Source organism: Nothoprocta perdicaria, unplaced genomic scaffold, assembly GCF_003342845.1.
Source record: "Nothoprocta perdicaria isolate Ctin4 unplaced genomic scaffold, notPer1 scaffold_43, whole genome shotgun sequence".
In the NCBI taxonomy this organism is placed as follows: Eukaryota; Metazoa; Chordata; class Aves; order Tinamiformes; family Tinamidae; genus Nothoprocta; species Nothoprocta perdicaria.
The window spans coordinates 2195822-2213338 of NW_020455677.1; the positions used below are offsets into that span (position 1 = coordinate 2195822).

Sequence of the window (17517 nt, forward strand, 5' to 3'; positions counted from 1 at the left end):
CTCCAGCCTGTCCAGGTCCCTCTGGATGGCAGCACAGCCCTCCRGAGTGTCGGCCACTCCACCCAGCTTGGTGTCATCTGCAAACTTGCTCAGGGTGCATTCTGTGCCCTCGTCCAGGTCATTGATAAACAAGTTGAACAGCACTGGGCCCAGCACTGACCCCTGGGGGACACCACTGGCCACAGGCCTCCAACTGGACTTGGCCCCATTTATGACCACCCTCTGAGCTCTGCCATCCAGCCATACAGACTTGGTGTGATCTTTTGCTTCTACCATGTTAAAAGCCACAGCATAAAGTAGCTAGAATATAACAATAAACTCTAGGAACAGTCATTTTCAGGTATTGCTTCAAGTCTGTGATAAAATATCTTCTACAGGATCACTCTCTTGATAATATTTTTAGCTACATACCTGTAAATTAAATGTAACATCACGTAGTTTAATCAAAAGGTCAAATGCCAGGACTTTCACTTCTTCAAAAGTACTGGCCAAACACTGCAGCAAAGTTTGGACACGGGCAGAATCAATTTCTTGAGTCAACTGAAAAACTTGGGTCTGACCTATTCAAAGAAATCAATGCCTCAAATAATTCTGCTGTATCTTTTTCAAAATAAGCATTGTACTTACATATTACATACAAAAACAGAAATCTTCAACCAGGGCTAAAGCACTATTTTAATACTCATACATGTATCTCTAACACTTTTTTTTGTACCACCATGCCACCACATACAGACTCGCAGTAATACAAGATCAAAAAGCACATATGCATTCTACCTGCATTAAATTCAGCACTGAAGATAATCATAATTTTAACTTAAGTTCCTGTCCTGGAACAACATCATATTAGAAAATAATTCCTTTTTAAGAAGATTTTAAACTTCAGTGCCATTTTTGGTCAGTTCTTATGGTTGTATCATTTTGAAATACATATGCAATAAGTTAGAACAACAGAATGAAATGAATATACCAAATATTAAAACTTGTCCAAAAACATGACTTTGTAATAAAAAATGATTCAAATTTAAAAAAAAAAAAAAAATGACTCTAGGCAAGAAGATTCCTATTTAGGAAGGCTATATTAAACAGGTCATAAATATAAATTTCATTTTTGAAATTACTGTATAAAAATGTCATTTTTGATTAGAATCTTCTCTATGAAATAGATAATATGCAAGTGACAGAGCAAACCTCAGAAACCACAGAAAAATGAAGTATTAAGAAAACTGTTTTAGTCTTTGCCAAAGTCTAACTAATTGGCATAAAAAAACTCTCCTCGCTATCTCCTACTTCTCTAACCTATCAATGGGATCTCTCACCTTTTTGAACAGAAAATACTTCTGCTATTGATCCCAAAATAGTTAATGTAGAAAATCTGGTTGCATGGGATGAACCAGGAAACAGCGCTTCAAAAAGTCTGTCACATAGRGATGACATAAAAACCTGAAGATAATAAAAGATAGATTAAAACAGCTGGTCTGCTACCCTACAAATAACACGTTTTAGAAATTTAAAGCAGACTATCCTGAATTCAAGTGCTACACAGCAAAATTATGATTTTGTAATTCATTTTGGAACAACTGGAGGACTGCTTGTGTGGTAAAGACAAGTTTCTTATTTCTTAAGTAAAATAAAGGTTCACAATCATTTTTAAACAGATTTACCATTCCCTAAAAAATGATTTCTGCTATATTAAAATCTGGACTAATTCAGCAAGCAAAGCCAATCCAAGATAAAACCGATATAGCATTAAAAAATACATATATTACATGGAACTTGAACCAAGATATTAAAACTTTGTGCACAGACTTTGCCATTCATTCCCTTAAGAGTTCTAGAGAACTAGCAGAAGGCTCATGCTTGAGAGAACTTTATTTCAAGCTCAAGTAAATGGCACAGCTCAAAACTTAGTAATAACCCCTGAACTCCTCATAGCTAACAAGATATTCTGTGATTAATATTTTGGTTTGGACCAGGAGAGCATTTTGGTGGCACATTTTCAATCATCCTCCCCTCCTGCCACTTCTGCTCACATCACAGAGCACTCCCTCAGCAGATTAACTTTTATTGCTTCTGGATAAATTAAGCTTAAAGATAACCTCCAAATACTAACGGGTACTCTCAGTTCATGAGATGGGTTACGGTTAGTTGAAATCAACCCCACATTCGGTGTGGGCACTGGGTCCTCAGCCCTCTTTTGCTTAACCAGATTTGCTCCTACTGCGCTGCAATACTTGCTAATGCAGACAGTACCTGGCATACCAGGTGTTTTCAAGAATAACTAGTACCTTTCAAAAACACCACCAATCCATCCTGCTTTTTATCAATTGTATCTCCAGCAACGTGACTTGACGTTTACTTACTTTATATTGCTGCAAAGTCACCACAGGATCCCATTTAGTGGAATCTTCAAGTAATTCTTGCTTGGTTTTATTTTGCTTCAGTTTATAAAGCACCTGAGAGCTTTCTTGTATCCTACAAAACAGCTTTAAAAATACAAGGTAGACAGAGCTGATATAAGAGACACTGAAAATTAGTGAAACAGGAATTTTCAGCCCGATATCCAGATCTTATTGCTTGTGGCTTTTACAAAGTGTACATGTAGTGTATTATAGAATTGCTTCCTCACTCAAGGATAAGCAAGTCTAAATATTTTTACTCATTTCTCAGAGCCATCCTCTTTCCCTTCCCTCTGAACTTGCTGCATCTTTTCCTATCATCCATCTTAAATTCATACCTGGTCTTCCCTCCTACTCTCCTTCTTTTCTCTCATGTTCATCTTTCAGTTCCTTCCACTAAAAAAACTCCATTAATGCATATCCTTTTCATAACTTCAGGGTCTCTCACTAAGAGAGCTTGATTCAATTCAGGAGTATTTTCCCAGCTCTGTTCTTCCCCACTAATGCTATTTCCTTTCATATTAAGTTTCTTTTAACATAATATCCCCCTACTCTGCATCGAACAGAAGTGGAAAGAGTTGAGCTTCTGCTCTTCTGTTTCTGTCAAGCCTCTTCCCTCTTTTTTCCTTGTTAGTGTCCTGCTAATTATCTTCTCCCTTTACACTGCTCTCATTTACTACCCTCTTTCAGACTGCTCCTTGCGCATACATGGTTTCTTCACCCTACCCACATCTGCCTTCCAGGCTCGCCCAAGAGTCATTCTGGCAGCTTCTACAAAGTGGACACATTTGATCTTTGCAAATCAACTTGGTCTCAAGTACTGCAATTAACAGGTAACTTAAGTCAGTTCTTCCCATCAAAGACCCACCCGTTCTAATTGATCCACATTAAGCCACCATCTTCTTGACTCTCCCGTCCTTTCCACCATACTATCCTCTCATCTTCCTAACCAAGCACAGAACTAACATTCTCAGAAGCCGCTTCCACAACACCTCATTAGCCTTGACAGTTTTGCACTGCTTACGTGTCAAACACTAATACATAAACCATTCCCTTACCCTGTTTCTTTAACCGACTCACTGTTTTTTCTGAACATCTTTCTGGGCTCCCCTTTATTTACAAATCCCACCTGCAACTGCTGATCTTTTCTTCCAAAATCATTRTCAGTTCGCTGCCTCCTCTAGAACACCAAGGAGGCTAGTCTCATGTTTGTATGGTTAGTTTCCTATATACACCTTTTCCCATTGCCTCATTTGGGCTTCAGAACGGATCCCCATGAACATTCACAAAATTCTCCTTTTACAAATAACATCTTAAAACTCTCCTCTATCAACAAGTCCAAACTGACGAAGATGCCACTGTTTTAGCAGTACAACCACAGCATGTTGACCACAAGTGTTTCCTCATACTCCTCTGCCTTGTCTTTCCAGTCAGGCTGCTGAGTTTAAAATCAGTGACTGTGAATCTGCCTAACCTACAATAAGTCTAAATAAAAATGCACTTGGTCCACAACAAAGGCATCAAAAAATTCATTRCTTATTCTAGGTTGCATTGCTTTGAACGTGCCATAGCTAAACATCCACTGATGGGTTATCTAACACATTGTCACTCATGAGCAATCAGCATCTGTTATTGGATTTTTAAAAATCCTTCGTCCAAGAGCTTCTACTCTTTTAGATAAAAAAAACTCCACAGCATACTCAGCGTATTTTAAATGCTGCATGACTTCAAGAACAAAAAAAGCGCACATGGAATATTCGGAATATTCTGTTTAAATTTTATATTACCTTTCTCAGTAAAGAACACATCTGCTGCCTCACTGAAGGAGCCTGGCTATTCAAGTTGTAAGCAATAAAAAACTGAATGAGTTGCATTTCTTCTACAGACACAGTTTCCGTACTGCGACGGGTTTCACAAAGCAAACCTAAAGCATCAATGCAAACCTGAAAGAGAATCAAAATGTCAAACTCATCAGCAAAGCCACTTATAAATACACTTATGATTTAAAAGAATGCTGAGACAGTATTTAAGATTTCAACAGTTCTTCCAATCTGAAGYCACAAACACAGTTTTGCCCCTGTACCTGATTGTGCTGATGAACTAGGCCCTGCTTTATACAGTCAGGTGAGACGAGACCGCTGCCCATGATGTTCGAGAGCTCCAGGTGGCCGTGAGCCCTGGCTGCCCTCAGACAGGCCATCAGCGCCCCCAGAGCTCCTCTCCTGCTGCGAGAGCCTACGGGGATAAGCAGGTACAATCTGATTAACAGAGTCATCAATGTGCTCACAACTGCAAGGCTTCTCAAAAAGTGCATTTTTCCAAAGGATTGCACCTCCCTCGCTCTTTTTCTAGCTACCCCCACCAGACCATACATACCAAATCATAAACTTAACCACTTCTAAACTGCCTGGTTCAAGAAGGGTTTGTCTCAAGTACATTATAAAGACAGTCCTTGTGGTGTCTCACAAGACATAACTTGAGAATTACACTCAAATACGTTAAAGACTACATAAGAAGCATAAAACCTCTACTGACATATTAGGGAAAAAATAATCTATACAACTGTGTTTTTAAATCTGTGCTGTATGAGAAAGATGCAAGACAAAAATAGTTCTTTTTTTTCTTTTTTAAAAAAAGAATCCAAAGATGGGTAAGAAAATAAGGCACTTACAGAATGGTAACTATTTTGCTCATGTCATAAAGACACTCATTATTATAATGAATTTCACCTTGAATCACAGAGTCATCAGTGAACATCTGGAATGTCTCAAGTTAACTCTTACAAGAATAATAAACCAGAGATCAGGTTTTGGGGATCACTTTTTTTTTTTTTTTTTAAATCACTGTAACTGCAAATATTATATTTAATTCCTTACCAAGATTAGCACCAGCAGAAGCCTGAAGAATTTTAATCATGTATTTCAGGCTGTCAGGGCTACATTTCAGCAACTTAGGTAAATAGTAATCTATTATGTAAGTAGTTTGGTCATGATTCCCTTCACATAGTATTAAAAGAAGAGGAGAAACCCAGGTATCATGCCACTGCTCAATCCAGGTACTTTCTTGAAATCCTGAGGTGAACTGAACTTTATGATTTACAAACATGGTTTCCAGAAGATCACTAGCATACGGTGCAAGAGTTTGATCATTCATCACGTCCAAGATCTGCATTGGAATTGTTTGGTCCAACTGTAATACACTTTCAGTGCCCATGAACTCCACGAGACAGCCAAGAGAAGCGTATTTCCCTCTCACATGCCATTCCAGACTCAGTAAACGTTTTGTCAAGCCTGCGAAGAACAGGTCGGATTTTTCATCTGATCTGTTAATGGTCTTTTGGTGAATCTGAAGAAGATTCTTGAATATCAGTTTGGTTTGGTGTCTAACAGCATCCAGAGGGTGTTCCCAGTGCGTGTAAACATATTCCAGCAATTTCCTGGGTATGTCTGAATTCCCATTAAGATGGATTTTTAGATTTGGGGAACATGAAGCAAGGGCATCTAGCCCTGAATGAGTCCAAATAGCAAGGATTCTAGACAAAGAAGTGGCCATGCTGGATTCTTTCAACCTTTTAAAGAAAATAAAAAAAATAATAAAACAAACAAACGTTTACTATTTCCATTTGGTAACGTTATCATATATTTAAATAGCTATTTCAAAGCAATTATTATTCATACCAGTTTATCTGATACTAAAACCGTGAAAGATTGCAGAAAAAATGAGATCAATCTAATACAAAATAAAAGTGATAAGTTGTACGTTCAGTCACCGACCTTCCATTAACTGGTCACAGCTCAAACCACTTAAGTAAGCCAACTGACAGGCCAATGGCTCTTGAAAATAATACAAGTTTTTTCATTGCTACACAAAAACASAGAACTTGAGAACCCTACGTCTAAACTAAATCACAAACTTCTTGAAAAAACAGAAAATGGTTTCTGAGACATGAACAGGGTTAAACTCTATACACGTTTTATTTTCCTTTCCAATTGAGTCAAAAACCTATCAACTTATAAACAAAAAACAAAAAAAAAMCCCACAAATTATTCTATTAACTGGAAGACCCTGCTGCCCTCTCCTTCAGAGGGCAGAGATGTGATATCCTGAGTCTAATGATTATCCGTCTGAATGGCAACAATTCTGATAACACCAAAGAGATGGAAAACCAATCCCATTTAAAACACAGTAATTCATTTTAACATACAGGAGAAAGCTGTAGCTTACAATCATCTCTGCAATATTAAGACATTTTATTTTAAAACTTTTAAGAATTATTCTGAGTATCTTAAAGTACAAGATSTGCACAAAGTAGATTTATCACGCCGGAAAAACATCAAAGCTTCATTACACTAAGACTATGTAAGCCATGGAAACATACACGCAAAAGATAAAAATAGAAACAAAGTATAATCAAAACCCAGACTTACTCTGAACTCARAGACAGCAGGACTGATGCGATATCTAGCAAGAGTTTCTCTCCCTTTTCACCCATACTGCCACTCTTCCACTCCAGCATAGCCAGGGCTCCATGACAGAGAAAGAGGAGGACTGAGTCAGGGAGTTTTCCATTACAGAGGACCCCACAGTTGCTCACAAACCATGCTGGTAGCTCTGTAGCTCTCCCTGATCCAAGAATCAAGTCACTGACCTGTAATTGCAACACATAAAACATAAGACAGTATTTAAGCACAAAAGAAAAGTTTCACTGTGCATAACTGCAAATGTTAGAAAATCTAAACAAATTTCTCACAACTTTTCTTGCATCATTCGAAAAAATCTTGTCCTGCTATTTCAGTTAGAAGAGAACAAAGATGTTACACCCCAACAAAAGCCTTACACAGAAGCTGATGGGTCCTCCTATGCGTATGAAACCCTCTAAATGACACTGGGGGTGAGTGCCATGTCTCTGCAAGTCCCCTTTACACCTAGCAAGGGTACAGGCTTCAGAAAAGCCTGCTCTGCACACAACCCTTTTCACTTGTATGAGCCACACTGCAGAAGTACCCAGCAATACAGAGCAGTTAAGTCACTAGCTCAGACACGGGCAATTAAAGACCTTAGATGCTACTCAAGCACAACCTGAACACCTGTAAAATGGCTGACAGGACGTAGCCCCCTCCTCTCAACACTAAAAGTGAAACAGGAGGTGCCCATGACAGGGGTTACGATCAAAATACTTTGTGAGCGATTCTGGCACTGTAGAGTCCTCTTAGCCGATTCCTTCGTTACTGACATCACTTTGGTATTGACTGTAAAGGACTGAGGAGGGAGGGAGAGGGATTGAAGTACATGGAGGCTACTTAATAACTGGAAAAAACACGCAAAAGTAAAGCTGCCAGAAGTCTTTTAAGTATTAACAGCTTAAGACTATTAATACAATGACGCCCAAATATTTCATAGCCTTAAAAGAAAAAATACACTTACTAAGGAAGGTAACTTTTCAGGTGTCCCATACATAACTTTAGTGAAGAGAATGAAGGCCAGCCCTGAAGTCGTCTGAACAGTCTGCAGCAGAGTTTCTACACGGTAGACAAAGGAAAGACATTTTCGATTGAATTGCAGGAAGCTTTATATGCTAGAAATTATGCATTAAACTTACAAAGACAGTACTTAATTTTCATAGACTACTTTATGTTTACATAGTCACATATCTATAGCATACAAATGAATTCACAAACATTAACAAATTTATATTCTAGCACAACAGGAAAACTATTACCATCTTTCAACAGATAGCAAATTGGAACTGCACAGTCAGAAAAGGAGGACCATGGCAGAGCTTATTCATATTTATATTAAAACCTGCTGTACAGTAGCAACATCTGTATAAGAAAATAACACCAATGATTATTCCTGCTGGCACAATTCATATATACAAACTTTATAAACATCATCATTTGGCAAGTCTCAAAAGCCTTCTGTTAGCCTATAAAGTATTAACAATAGAATTTATTCATCTTGCAACAATAAACTACACCAAAATTATGCCCTATAAATCATGGCTTACACAAGACCCACTCCTCCTCCCAWCAACTTCAGCAGTTCAAATTCCATTTAAGATAAAAAAAAAAGTTTTTCCATACATAAACTGTATTTACTAAAAAGACAGTAAAAGTGACCGAACAAACAAATTCTCACTGTTCTTGAGTATTACTAATCTCACCATCCATTAGAAAGTTTGTGGAGCTTTTCAGTAAGCTGCACATGCTTTGCCAAATATAACAGTCAGGATTTTTCAAAAGATTTCTCTGAATATTTTCTTGCAGTTTCTGCAGAAGCATCATTGAAACTTTAATAGCCACCAACAAGTCGTGCATCAGCCGGGTCTGAACAATACGATTTCCACTGTTCTTTCTGGAAAGAAAGCACACATACATGTAAGAAAACTAAATGTAAGCTAACCTTCTCAAAACCCACAGAAAACCACATTTTGCCACTTCCAGATAAAATTAGCAGTAAAMTAATTTAAGGCTTGATGGACCAGATGTGTAATTAGAGGAAAAATAAGGAGACTCAAGGACAGTGTTTTAAAAGGAAGTTAAAATTAGTGACAAATTTTACTCCAGTTTCTACAGCTCCCCATGACAATCTCTTCTCCCTCTTCATCCCACCAGAACAAAGAACTCTTGCAGAAACTGAAGACTGGGGATTGAACATAGTGCCTGTCCTTGTGCACTTTCTGAAAGAGTTCCTCCAAGGGCAAACCCAAGTGCTATCAAAGTGAAATTCCATATTAAAATTTTCTTGCCAGAAGGTAATGAAAACAGGTAAAATACAGCTTACAGTGAATTCACTTGCCTGTTTTCTTCTTGTATGTCAAGCAGAGATTTCTGCAGAAACTGAAGAACTAGTGAAAATAATTATAGTACAACTTTATTTAAAAGAGAAATAGAACAGCATTCCAACAAAGCAATCACTCAAAATAAAGTTATCCAATCACTCAAAATAAAGTTATCCATATAGTGGTGTTTCTTTCACTACATTAAAATAAATATAAACACACATACACAGACACCCTCTGAAAATTCAGTATAGACTCAGAGGAGCAATTCTAAATCAAAATCTCAAGTTATTTTGCAACAGCCTAATACAAAAGGTTCCAACCCACTTGGCCGAATCCTGCGAGGTACTGAGAGTTCTGATGCGCTGCAGACCGATTCAGTGTCTCTGAATCAGCAAGCTCAATATTACACCACTTTACTGGCAGATCAGACTCCTACAAAAATATTGCCAAATAGAATATGTAATCACAGCACACCCTGGCTTGCTCTGGTCAAGAGTGTTAATAGTTCAGTGCTATCACATTCAACTCCACTATGGGACATATAGCAGAGAATATACAAGCTAATAGCAACTCCAACAGCCCTTTAAGAATCACTCACTAGCACTTTTTCAGATTTCTACCTCTTTGGCTGCTCAGTAAAGCAAGTTTCAGCTCTGAATATTAAAGACAAAGGAAAAAATCCATGATAAAAAAGGGGAACAGAAAAGACACTCTGTCAACTCAAACAGTCTTCAAATACTGCTTAGAGTGCTAAATACCTAACAGTACATGTTAATAGAAACGACACAAGAAGCGTCTACATCAGTTCTAGTAGATTTTAACATTTTATGTCCACCTCTCACACTTCTACTTCSTACCCAAAATAATATAAAACCAAATTTATTTTAGGATAAATATGACTTTACCTTCTTTGAATAGGTTCTTAATGCTTGCTTTACCTGGAAGAGAAAAAAAAAAGTAAATTTTAACTCGTATGTAGTTGCCAAAGACTCTGTTCATCTTATGTGGAAAACTTTTATCATCACTACTGTTAGATACAGCACCAAGATGCAAAACAGAGCAAGTTAAAACAAAAAATGATACCCCACATCATACCTAGACTGAAGTCTTCCATACAAGAAACAAGGTTGTCCAATACTTTCCTATACAAATATATATCTGTGGTTTTCAGTTCTTCTCTAAGGCAGCACACAAAGCTCTGTATAGCTTCGGTCATAAGCTGTTCAGGAAGACAATTCAGTGAACTGCAACAATAAGAAAGAGCATAATCAGCTCTACCAAACTAAAGGTCAAATATACACTTCACAGAGCTGTTGGCTCCTGCATGCAGAAGGACGCACTCTCCTTGTGGCTTGTTCAAATGCAAAGACCCGCTACACCTGTCAGAATATAGGACTGAGGCTCTAGAGCCAAAAAAATAAACTAAACTAAAGTCAAGAGCAAAACTAAAACCAAATCTTTGCAAAGACCAACACCATGTTTACAAGCATGCCCCTTTGGTTTCACGGTCAGAAGATTAAATGTGTACTCTTCAAAGCATACAGAAGGAGGCTGCAGAAATATCCACATACCTTTTTTCTTTTGTCTCTGGAGCACTTAAAGGACACAAAACCACTTAGAAATCTCCTTTGTTATAATGTTCTACACTCCTTCTTATCCCAAAATACATACACTTTTTTTAAAGCATACTATTAGTTCAAGAAAGTGAAACGCTCTACTATCAGAAAATTTACTACTATCAAAAACTTAATTGCTAGAGAAATAAGGACAAGAAATCAGAGTTAAGCCRTGAACTGCCTTCTCCTTTACATGACAAAAAGTTTCAGCTTTGACAAACTGAAGTATTTTAAATTTCTATTTCAATATTATATACTAAAACTCAAAAGTGATAAACTGCTTTGACTTTTCAAGTAATACAACATTAAAATAATGCTTCACTTCAAAGATTTAAGGAAGCACTTAAAGAGTTTTAATAAAGCACGAAAGAAAACACATCTGCCTATCAATAACACTGAATTCCATTAAACTGCAGCAATTTGAAGTATGCAATAAATCAGTGATGTCTGTTCCAGTTTCAACTAATCCTAGATAAGCAGACCATTTAAAAAATAAATAAAAACACTATCCTACCTTTGTAGAACTTTTTTCAAGGGATTCTTCACACTCAGTGAAAAATATATCTCTCCCAAAATATCCAAACTAGCCTTAACCATGGGATCAGATGCAGACTTCTGATCCATCTTCTTCAGGCAAGGCATAATCTATAATCAATAGAACACAGTATCAACAAAAACTGCACATACCCTCATCAGTAGCAGAGCAGAATTCCAGTTAATACAACCACACCAGGCAACTCTGTCTCCTGCTTTTGACAGCCTCCTTAGTTTCAGAYATTGGATAAAGTTGCAAGAAATCTCTGCCAGCACAACTCAGCACATGAAGAACTGAAAACAGGAGTTGATTTCCAGAGAGGCACCATACACTTATTCTAAATAACTGCAACCCTTACTGTAATAAGTACTTAAACTACATTTCCACTTAACGTACCTGTCACAATATCAATGGCTTTTTCTAGGGTTCCAGTAATATTTAAAACTGTAAGCCCTATAAACAGCGTGCATGATGTATTCTTTGTTCCAAGAGACCACACTGACTTAGACTGCTGCAATCTTACCTGTTTAATGTACTGAATCTGCTGGATGCCATTGCTCAGCTGGGCACAGTGCAGAAGCAGCGATGCCAGATTTTGCTCCTCAGACCCTGTAAACACTACATTGGGAGGAAAAAAAAAAACCACAAAAACAAACAAAAAAAACACTCATTTTAGAAAGGAATTACAATAAGCAGTATAAATTTACAATAAGGTCCCTCTGCTAATTCTTCATTTTCCCTGCTGCAGTAAAGCTACTGATACCACCAACTTAAGTCTTACTAAAAAGATCTCRAGTTTATAAGACTATATACACCCACATGTAATCTAAGTAAACTCTTACACAGAAATTACACACAGTCTTGAAAACATGTAACTTCATGCATATCTAACCTGAAGCTAGCTTTACCTGTTTATGAGGTTCATCTGTCATAGAGAAAAAAGTATTAACTATGTCTTAGAGAAACTGTAATTCAACCAAATTATGAACTACTAAACAATAACTAAATACTAAACAGATTTACAGYCAATTACTAGACTTTAGAGAAGTCACCAAACCGCATACCTCTCAACTCTTGCTAAACTAACCAACCTCAGAAAGAAACCCGGCCTGTTCCAGGACTTTCTATCTGCTCAGTGAAGATAATTCCAAAAATTGGACTGGTTTTGCCCATTGTCAAAAACAAYAGACTAAGTAACCTCAGATCTTAATACAAAGGGGCAAGTAATTTCATCTCATCCTGTAAATGAGGAACTCACAGCAAGATTAGCACTCAGATCTTTTACCACTAATTCTGAATTTGGAAGGTGAGGGTTTGTTTTTTTTTTTCCTTAAATATGTATCATTGAAAATTTGTATCAGAACACAAATAGTGATGTAAAGCAAGTGCACTTGACCAATACTTCTAAATGAAATAAACTACAGTTTTTGTAGTTGTACAGTTTTGGGAAAACTCACGTATTAGGCTTCATCTACCTTAGAGTTTTACACACACACTGGAGAAGTCCCTAGCGTTTTCTTCCATGGGCCTAGTCCCTCCATTCACTTCTGACCAATGACACCAAAATCACATATGAAAATAAAACAAATGCAGTAGAGAGACAGAAGTAGAGTGTTATCACATATATTAAGGCTACTACTTGGAGTATGGCTCATTTATATGCCTGGGAAAAACAAATACTTACTCCTAAGTTTTTCAAGCTGTTGCTCATCAAGAAAGAATGCATCCACCTGAATTTCTTTTTTCTTCTTTAGAACCATTTTTGGTTGTTTGAGGGACACCTGAACAAAATAAATAAAGCTACATATACATATATATAAACACACATATATTTTATAATTTATAATTACACACATATATTTATAATTTATTTATAATATATAATTACACACATATATTTATAATTTAAAGGTATATTTACAAATACTTCCCAGAATAGTGGCCTTTTCATTGTCCTGATGTGATATTTATTCCATTACTGTATAATTACTGCTATTTTTCAACAAGAGTAGCTCACTTTCATGCAATTTGTCCAAAATTCACCAATGCTTCATGCCACAAGATAGAAAAAAAAAGTGATTTCAATACTTGGGGTTGAATGGCAAATGGGAGCTTTTACTTAAAACATCACATAGCTTAAGATATGACCCTGGATCACAGTTTGAAAGTAGGACATGGATGCCTTGGAATGACACCACCAAACTGCAGTCAGCCTGTTTCACCTACTCTTGCATTTGAGACTTATCTACCCCATATTACAGCCCATATTATTTATATGTAAAACTGCCAATACAAGGCAAGTCACTTTGGGGTTTTGTTTGTTCTCTCACACGGCAAGGATTTCTGCCCTCACAACACGGGATGCTACAAACGGCACCTTCCAAAGCTGACGGAAACCCCACACGGGCTAGGGCGGCTCTGCCGCCTGCCGCTCCGCATCCCTCCAGAGCGACGGCCTCGAGGGCGCAGGGCCCGGCCCGGCCCGGCCCCGCGGCGGCCTCGGCCCCTCCGCACGGCGCGGGCACCGCGGACACCCCCCACCCGCGGCCAGCGGGCGCAGGGCCGGGCACCGGAGCCCCGGGCGGGCCAGGGGCCGCGCGGCGCCCGCAGCACGGGCGCCGAGCGGAGCGCGGGCGGCAGCGCGGCCCCCGCGAGCCGCGGCCTGCTCGCACTGCGGCGGCGGAGGGGAAGGCGCCGTTTCGCGCAGCCGCCCCGCGGTGTCCGGCGCCGAAACCCGCACGCCCAAAAGCGCGGCCCGCTCCGGCTGCCGCCCCCGCGCTGCCCAGCGGCGCGGGCCCCAACGGCCGCAACCGCCGCGCAGGCCACGGGGGCCCCGGGAGGCGGCGCCGCCCGCCCCGGCCCGGCCCCCGGAGCCTCCCGCCGGCGGCGCCGCTGCCCGCGCCTGGGGCCATGGCGGCGCCTCGGTCGGGAAAGGGCTGCACGGAGGGAGCCGCTTGGATCCCCCCTTCGCCCCTTTCCCCTTCCTTGCTATTTTTTTTTTCCCCTGAGCTTTGTTTCAGATTAGAGCCTCTCCGAGGCTCGCCTTTCACGGCTGCCCTGAGCCCTCTCCCGAGGATAAGTCAAGAGACAAGCACTAACTCATGAGCAGCAGAGACGGTCCTTCCCCCTGCACGAGGCATATCCAGCCACGGGGGAATCCTGCGCATGTTCTGGAAGGGGCTGTTGTAAGACGCCAGGACAACAYGGTTGTCCTGTTTCAGAGAAAACTTATTAAATAACAAAATTTAGCAGGAAAAAAAAGGGGGAGGGAACAGAAACATTCCTTGGCTTTGCCTGTCAGAAAATTTCACAGCAATCCCAAATCCCAAAGTGCCTGGATCCAGGGACTGCCCCTTCACCACTCCCAACAGCAGTGGCCAAAGGAACTGGGAAAGGTTTACTYACATCAAAACACATAGAAAAAGAAATGTATTTTCTGTTGGCTGGTTGATTTTCCCTCTCTTTTCAGTTGCTGGAACACAAACATGGCTACTTGGTGCTGTGTATCACAAGGACCTGCTTAAAATGCTGGATCATCTGCTCCAGCCAGATAAATGCAGACTGATTGATTCCCTTCATGTATATATGATGTAGCCCTCTAGCCTTATACAGTGCATCCTCATTTAAGGCAAGTCAAGTCTCCAAAAGGCTAATTTTTCATTATGCTCAACCCCCATAATCCCCTTTCAGGCCTTCTCAGCCAACCTCTTCTCATTATTTTCATATTCAACTTCTCCTACCCAATTAATACCCATTTAGGGCTCCTGCTGCATATAGTCTAGCTAATCTTCCATCTCCCTAGGGAAAAGCTTCTAGTAACTTCCTGCCTTTCCAAGGACCTTTCCTTTACTCTCCCCATCACTTTTATTCCTCTTAGAGGAAGCATCGCTGCTTGAAGAACCTACACCGAGTAGCAAAGAATTCTCTCTGTAAAGCTAAGGTGATTTCAAGAAACGAAACAAGTGTGCAACACCTGTGCAGTYTAACTGCTCCAGTTCCCAAGTGTGCTAAGTTTCCAGTAACCAAAATAATTTATTTAGAACTAGCTCACAAACCACTGTAAAAAAAGCACGTTCATGCAGCTCCAAACACATCAGTATCACTGAGCGGCTAACTGGGCATGAGTAATTTAGGCTAAAAAGACAAGTCACACTGTTTTCATAATTTCTGTTCTGCTGGCAATGAGCAACAGGCCCTTGAATTACTGGTGTCTTTTCTCTGCTGTGTCCTGCTGGGTGCCTGAAGCCAGCAATCTTGCTGTGAGCAAAGCCCGATCAGATTATTAGAAATTGCTGAGAAGAAAATAATTGAGAATTAATAACACAAAATATAATTAATCACTAAATCTACCTGCAATTTGAATGTTACGTGCAGYATTCATCTCTCCAAAAAGAACAGTCCTGTTGCACAGCCCTTCAGCAGGGCAGGTAGGAGTGACTAAAAGCACTGAACAACTTCTCTATTAAGACAGATCACAGAGCAGGAATAAGGTAAGAAATTTTCAAATTTCCAAACCATTTTTCACTGTCTCTTCTGGGACTGAAATTATGGGGCATCAAAGTAAACAAGCATTAACAACTGACAGCCAAGAAACCAGATACCAGGTTAAATGGACCCTTAGTCTTATTTGGTACTGCCATTTTTACTGCAGGGCCCAAACTTGTTTCTGCAATTCATCAAGAGCTGTTCTAAGCCTGCTGCATTTGTCCTCACAGACTCCACTGATTTGACCAACAGCTACTGGTACAAATTCATCTCAAATGATATATTTCAAACAGAATTTCCAAAATTTCTGTTGGAAAAATTCAGTCTTAACCTATAAGCTTTTTGAACTTATGTCTATATACAGTAAATAAGTGGACTTGCAGAATATTTTATATCTTAAGTTTAACAAATATATGATCCAATTACCACTTTAAAACTCTTAAAAAAAAAACTGATTATTCAGAGCAATATAAAATTTTACCACTTTGTGGCGCCAAACAATTAAAAAGAGTTTGTGTTTTCAAAGGAAAACCATGAACTTTCTCATAAAGCGTATTTTTCTTATGCAGAAAAAGCCTTTACTAATAACTGGAATAACCATAAAGTCTTTCATTCARAGATCTCAAAACACTGTACAAATACTAGAGGCTATTTAAAAAATATTCCATTTTTGCACCACTGAAATTAAAAGTTACAACACTATACGATATGTCATGATAATAGCACAAGTAATAGGAATTATGTTTCTCCCTTCCGTTTCTCCACTCTTTTAATTAATTCTAATAGTAACTAGAGAATATTTTTTATTTCACTGTTTTATATTGTGCCTAGCATGAACAATGTTGTAGAATYTTTGTCCTACTGAAATTCTAAAGTACATATATATGATTCTTAAAAAAAAAAAAGTCCACAAAGAAGTGATCCTACAGAAAATCTTAGTACTAAGGTTTTATAGCCACAAGGAACCTTTTGGAATATATTTTGTGCTTGTAGGCAGAGTACAAGTCCAACATATATGAACTTAAAAACAATCCTCATGTTTACCTATGTGAAAGAGAACAAGGAAAAGCTCAGTTTGTCAGAACAGTGATAACATTCTGATTCAACATGTCAGAATCACATTCTACATGAAAGKCTCATAAAAAACAATATTACCTTCTAGTACAGCTTTGCTAATAACTCAGCTATCTCTGAAACARAGCAATAGAGTTAGTGAAGTTTTCAAGCTCTGCATACTACTGGCATCCCCTATTTGAATSAGGTGCTTTGAAATGCAACAATTAGAACACAGGTATTATCAATTAATGCAGCAATTAGAAATCAGGTATTATCAATTAATAAGAAGACCAGAAATTTAAAACTTGCTTTCTTTTGCTGAAGTTCCATTATRAACAATAAAGCCATATGAAATACTCAGCTTCAGGGAAACATCTATTTCTTTGAGGAAGGGTATTCTTTTTGAGTATTTCCTACAATGCCATTAAGCTGTAATAGCTTTATAGTGTTTTATATTTAATTTAGCTTATTTCTGTAACAATGTAGCTAATAGAGAAGGCTATTCAGGGTCCAAATATCTGGTATTATGGTTAGCTTCTACAATATACTGTGCAGTACCAATATTTTTGTCATTTTTCTGCACATTTATAAGACTGCATCTCTGATTTATTGTTGCTTAAATTATTTGCTTCCATTAGTGAC

General features: G+C 38.7%; 1 protein-coding gene across 3 annotated transcripts in view; it reads right to left on the bottom strand.

The window, feature by feature from the left end:
- Positions 1-15840, bottom strand: part of THADA (THADA, armadillo repeat containing) — a 142026-nt gene extending 126186 nt beyond the window's left edge. For 2 of the 3 annotated variants that reach the window (XM_026046261.1, XM_026046260.1), the window contains exons 1-9: positions 8563-8747; positions 7824-7918; positions 6827-7047; positions 5276-5967; positions 4483-4634; positions 4187-4342; positions 2364-2486; positions 1320-1443; positions 412-560 (exon numbers count right to left, since the gene is read on the bottom strand). In XM_026046261.1, the coding sequence (XP_025902046.1) occupies positions 412-560; positions 1320-1443; positions 2364-2486; positions 4187-4342; positions 4483-4634; positions 5276-5967; positions 6827-7047; positions 7824-7918; positions 8563-8716 (1866 nt within the window). In that variant the 5' untranslated portion in view covers positions 8717-8747. Of the gene's footprint in view, positions 1-411; positions 561-1319; positions 1444-2363; positions 2487-4186; positions 4343-4482; positions 4635-5275; positions 5968-6826; positions 7048-7823; positions 7919-8562; positions 8750-9193; positions 9247-10088; positions 10122-10278; positions 10428-11313; positions 11445-11857; positions 11953-13018; positions 13116-15684 lie in introns of those variants that run through there. The other variant, XM_026046262.1, reaches the window with a different exon arrangement.
- Between the last annotated feature and the right edge of the window lie 1677 nt (positions 15841-17517).